We start from the raw sequence: 13244 nt of genomic DNA, 5'->3' as shown, positions 1-13244 counted from the left end.
CCCAGACCCGCTGAAAGAGGCGGTTATTAAACCGCTTCTTAAAAAACCATCTTTAGATGCGGCCACGATGGCCAATTATCGCCCAGTCTCAAACCTCCCATTCTTGGGCAAGGTGATTGAGCGAGTGGTTGCTGAACAACTCCAGGCACGCCTGGAAGAAGCGGACCATTTGGATCCCTTCCAGTCGGGATTCAGGCCTCATCATGGGACTGAAACTGCCTTGGTCGCACTGGTTGATGATCTCCGGCGGGCTAGGGACAAAGGTGAGAGCTGTTTCCTAGTTCTGCTGGATCTCTCAGCGGCGTTTGATACCATCGACCATGACATCCTTCTGGACCGTCTTGAGGGGCTGGGAGCTGGGGGCACTGTCATACAGTGGTTCCGCTCCTTCCTCCTGGGCCGTGTTCAGAAAGTGGTGGTGGGGGATGAGTGTTCAGACCCCTGGCCGCTCACCTGTGGGGTGCCTCAGGGTTCTGTCCTCTCCCCCATGCTTTTCAACATCTACATGCAGCCGCTGGGAGCGATCATCAGGAGGTTTGGGCTGGGTGTTCATCAGTATGCAGATGATACCCAGCTCTACCTCTCTTTTAAATCAGAACCAGTGAAGGCAGTAAAGGTCCTGTGTGAGTGTCTGGAGGCGGTTGGAGGATGGATGGCGGCTAACAGATTGAGGTTGAATCCTGACAAGACAGAAGTACTGTTTTTGGGGGACAGGAGGCGGGCAGGTGTGGAGGATTCCCTGGTCCTAAATGCGGTAACTGTGCCCCTGAAGGACCAGGTGCGCAGCCTGGGAGTCATTTTGGACTCACAGCTGTCCATGGAGGCACAGGTCAAATCTGTATCCAGGGCAGCTGTTTACCAGCTCCATCTGGTACGTAGGCTGAGACCCTATCTGCCTGCGGACTGTCTCGCCAGAGTGGTACATGCTCTGGTTATCTCCCGCTTGGACTACTGCAATGCGCTCTACATGGGGCTACCTTTGAAGGTGACCCGGAAACTACAACTAATACAGAATGCGGCAGCTAGACTGGTGACTGGGAGCGGCCGCCGAGACCATATAACACCGGTCTTGAAAGACCTACATTGGCTCCCAGTACGTTTCCGAGCACAATTCAAAGTGTTGGTGCTGACCTTTAAAGCCCTAAATGGCCTCGGTCCAGTATATCTGAAGGAGCGTCTCCTCCCCCATCGTTCTGCCCGGACACTGAGGTCCAGCTCCGAGGGCCTTCTGGCGGTTCCCTCACTGCGAGAGGCCAAGTTGCAGGGAACCAGGCAGAGGGCCTTCTCGGTGGTGGCGCCCGCCCTGTGGAATGCCCTCCCATCGGATGTCAAGGCGATGGACAACTACCTGACATTCAGAAGACATCTGAAGGCAGCCCTGTTCAGGGAAGTTTTTAATATGTGACATTTTAGTGTATTTTTTATCTCTGTTGGAAGCCGCCCAGAGTGGCTGGGGAAACCCAGCCAGATGGGCGGGGTATAAATAATAAATTATTATTATTATTATTATTATTATATTATGAAATGAAATGCACCAATTTCCATGTTGTCGAATGAGGTGCGGCTCTGAGGTTAATATGCAGGGGTTAGCGGAGAAAACTTCCAAAAGCCATGAACTAACGTGGTCAAAACTGAAGTGTGTGTACCACTGACCTTGCAGATCATGTCATGCGGTAGTAACTGGAAGTGCCACTAAATAAATTACATTATAGATACAGATGTTCTCATCAATGGCCAGGACATCTGAGAAGAAGATGTGAAAACGACTTATACTGCTTTCTTGTTGCTTGAGGTTAATGGAGTTGCATTTATGCATACCAGCATTGTCATATCTGCAGAGTTGACATCGCTGCTGCCATTTTTTAGAGGCTCCCATGATTTTAATTTACTTTGTTATACCTCTGCACTTTTTCTGCAGATCTTTACAGCATCTAGTTTATTATTTCATGTTTAACCTGTTACTGAAAGAGTTATTGAAATGGGTTGTTTGATATGCCAGTGATATTTCTTTTGCTATGAGTTACTGCTTATTACCTAGTTACTGTTGTACTCTTAAGATGCCTTGGGTGCAAATTCTCCTGCAGAGAAGAAAGGGATACAAACTGAATTAGGATGCTCAATGGGTATCAGCCTTGCTGGCTCTGCTCCCCCTTCTCTGTCAGGCATTCAGGCCCCAGAAGACCAGATGCTGGGACTCAATACGTGACGAGAGCACCACTGTGGGGCTTCCCGTGGGCATCCGGGTGGGTGAAAACCAGTGTGATGTAGTGGTTAGAGTGTCGGAATAGGACCTGGTAGACCTGGGTTCAAATCCCTACTTGGCCGTGAAGCTCCCTGGGTGAACTTGGGCCAGTCACAGCCGCTCAGCCTGACCTACCTCACAGGGTTGCTGAGAGCATCAAACAGGGGAAGGGAGAACCTTGAGCTCTGCGGAGATAAAGCAGGATAGAAATGGTGGGAGGGGGTAAAGTAAGAAAGAACGTCCTTATGACACAAACACATTTTTTTACACCCTGGTCTGGTTTGGATGTCTTGACAAATAAAAAAGCCAGGTTAAGGTGTGTGCTGGGGAGGGGCTTTGCTGGGGAGGGGAGGGGGGTGGATGTGGCCTAGGCGGAGTTTCAATAGAAAGATCGGGGTGTGGTGTCACATTTGCTCCTCAGGCATCAGGCTTACCAGCCCTAACATAGTGTGTTATACTCTCCCCAGAAACAACCCCCCCCCGGCAATCCCAATGTTTCTGACCCCCACCCCCACCCCGAAGTGAGGCTATAGGAACCTGGGAAGCTGTCTTATACTGAGTCAGGCCTTTGATGCATCTAGCTCCATACTGCCTGCACAGGCTGGCAGTGGCCCTCCAGGGTTCCAGACAAGGTTCTGCCCTAGCCCTACCTGGAGATGCCCCTGGGAAGGGAACCTGGAACTATTCTGCATGCTAAGCAGGTGCTCTACCTCTGAGCTACAGCCCTGCAGCAATCAGTATTGATATGCAAACAGCATGCAAATCTGTGCCATACCTAGTGATGCCCCTGTAGCACAGGCTTCAACCCTGCCCAAGGGAGAAGAGACAAGCAGGTGGCTGTTGCTTTGCATCCTCTGCAAAGACAGGTCAGGAAGGATGAAGCCGACAGACATCCAAATCAGATTCATTCCTCACTGTTACATAAAGATGAAGTGAATCTGCTGGCATCGCTTATTCTGGAAAGGAGGCAGTCCCGGGTGTGGGCCTGTGCACAAAGGCCAAAAAAGGGGTGACTTGTGGACCATCAGATCTGTAAACCTTTCTCTGGAGCCAACTGCTTTTGACACTTCCCACCAAGATAAAGACATACCTCTAAACAGAGAGATTTCAAAAGCAAGACACCCTCTTCTCTAGACAGTTTTTTAAAATATATATATACTGCAGAATATGTGGGCTATTTTGAGCTGCTCAATACTTTTTCCTGATGAAATTTTATGTATGACTCCAAAGCTGGCATACTTCTATTCCAACATTATAAGAGCATGATGAAAACAAGCCTAGGACATTTCTGATGTGAGATCTGCTGAATGTGAAGAGGGCTGAACCCTGGAAAGGGCAAAAGACTGGAGAAAAGAACAACTGATGATCAAATGCTGTTAAAGGCATGGGAGCAAGGGCCAGGGAAATAGTTGGCAACCCTAGCCAGGAAATAGCCAGCCCTTCACATATAAGACACACTGTTTTTCACAGGGTCAGAATAGTAGATCCAGTCCATCAAGACCCTGACTGTTAGGGCAGCTGCATTACCCAGTGGCTTGGGTGCTGTTCTGCCAATCCTCGAGTCTCTGGGATTTCACATGTGCGTCCCTGAACATTCTGGAGAAGAAGGAAAGTGAGGCTAGAGAATAAAATAAAAAATTATTTCTTTGGAAGTTGCAAAACAGGAGGGCCTAAGCTATCCGGCCCCACTCTGTAGCGATGAGAGGTATCATCTCTCTTTCTCTCTCTGCAAACTATTCCTGAGTTATTTTTCCATTTACAGGCATTTTCTGTGGAGCTGATGACCATACTCCCAACTGGAAATTGGCGTGTGGAATGTTTAGCTGTATAGAAGAAGTGGTGGTGGAGGGAGGGCAGGGGGAGGATATACACACCAAGATTTCTGCCTGGACAACAGTCTGGGAGAAAAAGAAATGCTTCCGACCACCACCGTCACCATCTGAGCCAATGGTCCCCAAATCATTTGGGGCCACCACCACTCTGGTTCCATCACCATAGCTGTCACGTGTCCCTTATTTGAAGGGACAATCCCTTATTCCAGTGCCATATCCCACTGCTGTCCCTTATTGATGGATGTCCCTTAAATGTCCCTTAAATGATGTCCCTTAAATTTCAAAGGAAGCAGCTCCTCTCCCTCCCTGCCGGCCAGGGAGGAGGGAGGCTCTAACTGTGTTGCTTGGCTATGTTGCTCATCCAATAAGAAGTCTAAGAACGACTGGGGGTGGAGCTTGCATGCCTTGTGTGTGGCTAGTTAATGCAAGCTGAGGGGTTTTTTGAATGCTGGACGCCATTTTGTTGCACGTGCTGCTGCAAACTTTGCAGTGCAAAGCCAGGCCGGGGAGCCATCTTAAGTTGAGGCTGCATGGGCCTTGTGGTGCATGTGATTCAGATTCTATTCAGTTGAACCTCTGGTTACAAAGTTGGTTGGACAGTGTTCTCGAAGCTACCCAGCATGAGTTTGACCAGACTGCAGGAGGACAGGAAGACTGGAGTGCCTGGAACAGGTGAGGCTGCAGGTCCCTTATTTTGGCTGCTGGTCCCTTATTTTCAAGGCTGCTGGTCCCTTATTTTCAAATCTGTAAGTTGACAGCTATGTCCATCACTCATCCCCAGAGCCCCCTGCCCTACTCTACAAAAAGCATTATTGAGAATAGAAGTTTGCACAATCTACAAAGGAAGAAAACAGCACAGTGAAATTCAAAACAGGAACAATTAATTGCACATTTATCCAGCCGAAACTAGTGTAATTTGTTAAACAAAACTGATGAGCTTGATCCAGGGATACCAGCTTTTCAAAGTCCGATAGCCATTTACACCACCAGCGCCCCCCTGCTGCCCCCTTGCCTCTTAGCCCTAAGTAATCCCATAGCCTGTGGGAACCACTGATCTAAACCCAGGATGGTCCTGAAGCTGCAAACCTTGTCTGCTCCATTTTTGCCCCCTCTCCCAACTTGGGAAAAGGATTTGTAATTGATGCATTCTGTATGCTGTGTTTTGGGATTATACAGTCAATTAGATGATCTTTCATTATTACTACCAGACATTTGCAGTGACACCAGAGTGGTTCAGAGTGAAAAGGCAGACAGGGCTCCTGAGCCTAGAACAGTTGTGCAGGAGGAAGAATTTTGGCTGGGATATCTCATCCCACCACAGCGCTGGGGTGGCAAAAGCTGTCATGAGCCAAAACTCCTTCTTCCTACATGACATTCATGACAAAATTCCTATCCTCCTAAAGCATGTGCTCATAAAATTCTTACTCATTCTCAAAGGTTTTACAAATGTGGGTTGGGGGTGATGAATTGGATTGAGAATAGGCTTTTGACCCTCACCATTTTGCCCCTGGGGCGTTATCTGAAGGAAAGCAAGGCTGCACCTTCACTGAAGGGAACGTGGCCTAAATCTGCTTAACACCAGGATCCTACACAGCTCTGCTTGTTTCCCTAAAATGCCCTCAAAATGTTTTGGAGCACATTTCCCATCAGCTCCAGTAAGTGCAGCCAAGGGGCATGGGTGATGTAGCCCAATACAGCTTGAGGGCACTGGACTGGAGAAGGATACAGGACCATCTGCTTGAGGGGGGGGACCTCAGGCCCATCAGCCCAATGCAGCCCCCACTCAATGGAGAGCTCAGATGGCAGAGCACGAGACTCCATCTTGGGGGCTTGGGTTCGATTCCCATGTTGGACAAAAGATTCCAGCATTGCAGGAAGCAGGACTAGGTGGCCCTCCTGGTCCCTTCCAACTCCATGATTCTATGAAATCCTCTCCATCTTGCCTGGGGGGGCTCTTGCCCTGGGCATGCCAATGGCCACCTCAGTTTGGCTGGTTGGAATATGTATTGAAGCTCTGGAAATTCTTTTGGCTCACCCAGACAGAGGAAAGAGAGGGATGTGAGACAGTGTGGAGGAACTAGCCTACCATGTGGAAGCAATTATTACATGTGTTGCTCCTCCCCCTTTTACCTTGGCCCCACCCACTGCTGGCATGCAGCCCCTGGAAAGTTCCCCACAAGGATTGGCAGCCCTTAGGCTGAAAAGGTCCCCCCACCCTTCTTGATCTACTTTGACACCAGAGTAGGCCAAGAGCAGTCCACCAAAGTCCCCAAATCACGTCTCTCCATCCTAGCTGAAAGCCTAGTAACTGAAAATGCCCCTGACTGAACTTGGATCTTTCTGCACGCAAAGCCCAGAGCAACAGAAGACGGAAAGAGAACAGAAACATCTGCTCTGGCTATTCTTCTTCTTCTTCTTCTTCTTCTTCTTCTTCTTCTTCTTCTTCTGTTTGCTATTTTAAAGCCTAGGGCTAGAGGCTCCTTCTGGTAATAATACCCACAACTGCTTAGAGAAAGAAGAGCGGGTTGCTGTCTGGGATCAGGGCCACCACTTTCAAACCACTTCAAGACTACTTCCAAAAAGGCATCATGGGAGATTTCTCTGAAGGAGCTGTATTAGCTTGCATGGGGGGGGTGTATGTGTGATGCTCTATGCAGTAATCTAATGGATTGTATGTTCATTTTCCACTCTCATCTAGGGAAGGAAGAGGAAGGACCATAGTTTGATGGCACACTTTTGGCAGGCTGAGCTGGGAAGGGCCTTCAGACAGGAGGTTCTCCTCGGCTGTGCTGAAAGTATCCAAGTGATGGACTGTGTCTAGGGAAAGTGGTAGGATCTACATTTATTGATTATGGAGTTTTGCCCCATGGAAAAATATTTGCATCAAAGCTCCCCCCCCCCATGTTTTCTTTAATTAGGTAGATATTGTTTCAGCAAGAATTGGATAGCAGGTGGGATGCCTGATCAGCACTGGGCACTTCCCTAAAAACACAGCACACAGCAAATTTGCTGTTCCTGTCACATACAACCTGAACTGAATGAGAAGAAGCCCTGGAGCTCTGAGAGAAACTCAGAAGCAGATTTTTGCTTGGGTTGGGGCTGCCCAAGGTGTTCTGCTGCCTGAGGAGAAGTGCAAAGTGGCACCATGACCTTCCCACATAGAGAAACTGACCGCACTGGCAAGTGAATCTCATTTTAATATTGGTAACTGGACTGCAACGTCCACCGACCTCCATCGCTCCTGCGGGCAGCAGGCTAGCTATTGGATTGAGGGACAGGACATGAATCTCCCTGCTTGGTCCTCTAGGAGAAGGATGGAGCCACAGGGCTTAGGAGGCACAGCCAGGGGGCTGCCTTCACTTTCCCCATCACCTGACGCCTTGGGTGCTGATCTCACCCTGCCTCAGAGCAGAGCCAGCCCTGACTGATTGTTCCAGTGCAAGAGGCAGCTGGCTCGGCCATTCTGCCTCTGGTTCCAGTTGGCGGACCTCAGGAAAACATAAGAAGAGCCAGGTTGGGTCAGACCAAAGGCCTTGCATGCCCAGCATTCTGTTCTCACAACGGCCAACCAGATATGCACCTATGGGAAGTCCACAGGCAGTGCATGAGTGCAATAGCCCTCTTCCACCCTGTGCTCTCCAGCAACTGGTATTCAGGGACACAATGCCTCTGTTCATGGGGGTAGCATGCAGCCATCACAGCCAGCAATAACTGCTGAACTGTACTGAGCCAAAGAAAGCCAAGTAATACATCTGTTGACACTGAATCAATTAGCTTTAGGCCAACCACGGCTGAGAACTATTAGAATCATTTACTGTATTCTTATGGAACAGCAATTGACAGCAGCACAATGAAGCCTAAAGTCCCATATTTAAGATGGGAAACACTGAGGCTCATAGAGCAGGCACAGAAGTGCAACCTATGTATGAACAAAATATCATTCCTGACGCTAGCTGTGTATGTCTACTACTCACAAGCTTCACTTTTCATGGTTACCATGGTTCAGCTGTTGGGAGTCAGAAGACCTCACCAGCCTATTGCAAATTATCCAAGAATCTGCCAGTAGATCTTGTTCTTCCTTCAGCCCAGGAAGATCAGCAATAGCAGGCATTGTGTCTGTCTATCATCCTTCTAATTGAGCAACCCTTGCTAAGCATCCAAAAATCACTGCAGTTCCCCAGAGCAGCCTTTCCCCAACCTGGTGTCCTCCAGATGCTGTGCACTACAACCCTAACCCTGACCCCTATCAGCTCTGGCTAGCATGGCCAATAGGGACATAGGAGGAAACTGCTGGGGGCCGAGGGGGTCTTCACCCCTCTAATAAAATATTTGAGGGCCCCCCCAAAAGTTGATGCATGCACTGCATCATGTGATCCATTATGTGGGGCAGAGCTTACCCTGCCCCTCCCCATATTTTATTAAAGTTGTCACCCCTGGTTAGGGATGGTGGAAGATGTAGGCAAAAAAAAATCTGGAAGGCACCAAATCTGGAAGGCTGTCTGAAAAGCCCTGGTATGCCTTGCAGTAGAATTTAAATTGTTGAAATGCAATGGTATATTGTGGCCGCATAATGCAATGCCATTCAGTATACTCTACAGCATAACCTGCAATAACAGCTAGTATTTTTGACAGGCAACAGCTTGTGAGTTGTCATATTTGAAGCCTGCCAAAATCAACAGTCGAAATAGTGCCCCAAGTTCCAAGGTTTCAAATTCAAAGAACAAATTCAAGGGGGCCTTCAGCATTTTTCTTTCAAAAGAAGCCTGGTGAATTCTGGAGAAAAAAAATGGTGGGTATTCATTTCTGCTCCACCAGGAGATTCTTGGTTCATATTCTGCCTCTTTCATAAGCTCATTATACTCAGTAGGTGGCCCTAGGCAATCTGCTTTCTCTTTGCCTCAGCTGCCCCATCTGCAGTATGGGAACAATAATACTTACCTCCTGCCTTATGCAACCGTTGTAGGTGAAGTGCTCTGGACACTCAAAAGAATTATATGAGAAACATGGGCACTGAGCTAACAACAGTTAAGCACTTTTAAATGTTATTTATTTCAATTTAAATACGTGCTCTCTCGCCCATTTAATTCAGCAGTTGGTAGTTGCTGGATTGTATCCTACGTTGGTGCAGCCATCATAGCAATATCATTAATATCATTTTCTGTGCATTTTCAGCTGTTTTCACCACTTCTTCATGTCCTGGGGTCTCCAGGTTACTCTCCTGCATGTCCTAATCCAGTCTTCCCCAACTGGGTGAGGTTGACCTCTTAATCCAATTGAGCTTTTTCACTCCCAGAGAAACCTCTTATCCTCAGGCCAACATGCCAGACTGGCCCACTCGTATGAGGAGTTGCCTGAGTCTTTTGCACAGATGTGCACCAGTTGCTGACGTACACACACACACACACACACCTTGTGTGTCAATGTGGCACATTTTCATTTGTCTGTCAGTTTCTTTGTCCAGAGGTCAAGCAATCTCATACAGATGAATACTTTTGAGTTGAGCTAACTCTGGTGATGGGGACTTGGCAAGCTTTCAAAACACACAGAGCCCTTATTCAAACCATTGCCTTCTTTAAATCTCTGATGTATGTAGATCCAGAGTGGCTGGAGCAACTCAGTCAGATGGGCACCAAATTATGATTAAAATTATTACTTGGAAGCTCAGAGGCAGAGCACAAATTTTGCAAGCAGAAAAAGTCCCAGATCCAGGCATCCCTAACAGAAAGGGATCTCAGGTACCCAGGCTGAGAAGGTCCTCTGTTGAAGTCTCCAGAAGCCACTGCCAGGCCAAACAGCCAACAATGCACAATGAGCACAATGTACCATGAGCTAACTCATCAGCTTTTAAGGCTCATGTACTGGTTGGCATCTTCCGTTTCTAGATGTCCCATTCTTAGTACCAGAACATGGCCTGGAATGCCAGAAATACAAGTAGTGCCACTGGGCATGCGCAAAGTCACTAAGCCACTGCAATCAGCCCACAGACAGCAGAGAGTGTCGGGGTCAGATAGCCAAGGGGCACAGCACATTCTTTGCTCATAGAAGGTCCCAGGTTCTATGCCTCAACATCTACAGTCCAGGGGACCAAGCGATAAAATATCTCTTAAGTCTGAGATTCTGGAGATCCCAGGCAATCAGAGCCCACAGCACTGGGCTAGGTGGGTGAACAGTTTAATCTGCCATATGGCAGCTTCCTAAATGTGATTCCTAGGCAGCTTAAAATCTCTGCACTGCACTGTGCTTTTGCTCTCCCAGGCTGCAACTGTTATGGTTTACATTTTTGATTCTTTGGTTTCTTCCTTGTTTGTTATATTTGTACTTAACTAAATCAATAAGAAGGAAAGGGGAGGGGGGACTAGGCACCTGCTTTGATAGTAACCTGGCTTTTAACTGCCTCCTTATAGTTTAGGACACCCAGGTAAACAATAACCTTAAACCCAGCTGGCTGCCGGCCTGGACACTGAGGTGAACTTTGCTTCCACTGACCCTCCCAGTTACATCCAGCAGAGGGTCACCAATGTTCGATTCCCAGCTCTCTGCCCAGGGGCCAAAGGGCCCATCAGGGCAACCCTGAACAGGCCCAGCCATTCACCCTGATGCCAGGGGAACCCTGTGCAGCCTGTTTCTCAACCCCATCTAAGTACCTGCCCCTCCCCCTGCTTCACACACTTCCTCCCGAAGGCGATAAGGGGGTTCCGTGGGTTCCAGCTAAAGATATGGGGGCAATGGCTGTGCAAGGGATGCAACTCTCCTCACATGGAGACCTAAGGCTGGGGCAGCTGGTGTGGCCACAGGGAAAGCCAGTGAGTGATTTTGTCGAGGGGTGGGGAGGTGGGGAGAAGGAAGGAAGGAAGGCATTGTCAAAAAACAAAAAAACAAAAAAACAAAAGCCTCCAGCTCTGAGGCATCATCATCCAAGAAAACATTGTGCCTTGGCTGCGGGGGGGGGGGGGGCTCTCTCGACTCATCCTCTTGCAACGCAACACATTCCTGCACTCGAAAAGGACTGACCCCCAACGACACCCTTTGATTCTAGACCCCTTGTTTGGTGCGCAAGCACATCCAGAGAGACAGAAAGAGAACTGACAGGTCTCCTCTGATAACAGATCTGCCCCGAAGCACCCAGTCCCTATCCCTTTCTACAAGGCAGTCACACACACAACCATCGTAGATCGGGACAAAAGAGAAAGGGACATGCATTGCATAAGAAAAGGCGACCTAGAAACGCTCACCTGGGACAAAAGACCCAGAGATGATGCAGAAGGGAAAGGCAACACCTCAACCCCCATGCCGTCCATTGCAGGATCCACCCAGAGAGATCTCTCATTTTTTACCATTTAAAACCCTCCTCCTTCCTTAGTCCAAAAATAATGCCACATTGTACACCCGAACATCGATTCAAGCAACACATACACAGCCCCACATCTGTTAACACGAACACACACCTGGCAAAGGTAAAGGGAGAAAAAGGCATCGCTAGACAATAAACACACCCAGATGTCACTCCCAAGGAACGCAGCTTATCCTGCATGTACCCCCCCCCCAAAAAAAAACCCCCAACTATTCTCCTGGTGCACATATAAAATCAGCCAGTGCTTACTAACCTCAGAGCAAATTCACCCAAAGCCAGCAGGCTCCATAGGGCAAACCCCGAAGACCCAGGAAAGGGGGGGGTGATGGTGGGCTATTACTGCCTTGTTAACAGCTAGGAGTACCGAGACTGCATGCTAGGAGGCTGGCTGTGGACGGACTGGTGCAGACTGCCCCTCCAACATCAGCTCCCAGAGCAGACCCCCTCAAGCTCACAGCTGAACCCCAAATCTGGTGCACCCCCTTCCCAATCGAGGCAGGAGCAGCCCACCCGGTTCAATCAAACTGGGGGGTGGGGAAGAAAACAAAGCCCTAAATCGCGGGAAAGGCAGGCAACCATTACCCCGAGAATCTCAAAAGAGCCAGGAACCCGAAATCTCCACAGCCCCCCGCCCTAAATCTGAAAAGGATAAATACAGACACATCTAGAGCGGAGTTCTGAACGGGCAAAGGAGGATCTCTCCGCCCCCCGGCCGCCCCCGCACCTCTAGCAAGCTCTCCATCGCCACAGCATCGAATCTGGAGCACTGTGTAAAAAGGCAGCAAATTAGAAGCCCCCCCCCAGCAACCCCCCCTCCCTCTTATTAAACCTGGCTCGGGTTCTCCGGCACCAAACCAGGCGACCCCCGCCCGCCCCACTACCTATTACAGCGGAGAAGCACAATCCCCGGAGCCACGAATTATGCCTTGACACCCCCCCCCCCAAGATCAAAATCCGGACCAAGCCATCATGCCTCACCTTCGCCCCCGCCCCGCCCGGACCCCCCCCCCCTCGTTTCAGCAGCCTCCCCCCTCCGGTCGCCCGGCGCCCCTCACCTGCATCTTTCATGCTGGCCGCCCGTCTCCCTCGCCAAGAAATGGCATCGCCCGCTTCGCCCTCGAGCGCCGCCCGCCCGCCCAGCGCACCAGCCGCGCTGGCTCCCCGGCCGTCCTCGCTCCGCGCCCGGCTCCCCTCAGGACTCGGCGGCGCCTCGCCCTCTTCCCGGCACGACGGGGCCCCCGCCCGGCCCCTCCCGCAGGCCCTCGTCGGGCTCGCGGCGCTCGGCAACGGCGGCTCCTCAGGGCGCCTGGCGAAGGGCAGGTGCGACGGCGCGCGGCCCGGGAAGAGCGGCGGCACACGGGGCGCGGGCGCGGAGCAGCGGGCAGCCGACGGGAAGCGGCGCGCGTCGCCCCGTCGACGCGCAAGCGGGCGGCGCGCTGCGCTGCGCTGGGACGGTCGCCGCTTGGAAACGGGAGGGAGGGACGCGCGGGGAGGGGAGGGCGGAGGGAGGGAGGGGAGCCACCGATCAATGGGGCCGCCTCCTTCCTGACTGCAGGGAGGGGGCCAGTTATGCTAATCGCCGCCGGAACAATCCAGGTGCGCGGGGAAGGGGAGGGGGGTCCCTGGATGCGATGGGGGGGACCTCAAAGGCAAAGCAGGAGGGAGCCAAGCGCGGGATCCATTCTCCGCTCGCTCGCCCGCTTTTTCCGCCGCCCTCCCTGTAATGATCTACTAAGCGCGGAGCAAGCGAGGCGGAAGGTAGAAAGCCAAGAGAAGAGAACGGCGGGAGGGGCAGGTTGATTCTGGGTGTGGAGATCTC

General features: G+C 50.6%; 1 protein-coding gene across 3 annotated transcripts in view; it reads right to left on the bottom strand.

Annotated features, from left to right (window-relative positions):
* LINGO1 (leucine rich repeat and Ig domain containing 1) overlaps positions 1 to 12664 on the bottom strand; it is a 96526-nt gene extending 83862 nt beyond the window's left edge. Inside the window, exon 1 of one of the 3 annotated variants that reach the window (XM_081876292.1) lies at positions 12481 to 12664. In XM_081876292.1, the coding sequence (XP_081732418.1) occupies positions 12481 to 12486 (6 nt within the window). In that variant the 5' untranslated portion in view covers positions 12487 to 12664. Of the gene's footprint in view, positions 1 to 11678; positions 11985 to 12007; positions 12081 to 12480 lie in introns of those variants that run through there. The other 2 variants (XM_081876294.1, XM_081876293.1) reach the window with 2 other exon arrangements.
* Between the last annotated feature and the right edge of the window lie 580 nt (positions 12665 to 13244).

The sequence above is a fragment of the Podarcis erhardii genome (genome assembly GCF_964252035.2).
Source record: "Podarcis erhardii genome assembly, chromosome: 9".
Taxonomy (NCBI): domain Eukaryota; kingdom Metazoa; phylum Chordata; class Lepidosauria; order Squamata; family Lacertidae; genus Podarcis; species Podarcis erhardii.
Note: the sequence above shows the minus strand (reverse complement) of the source record. Positions and strands in the feature narration are given on the sequence as shown.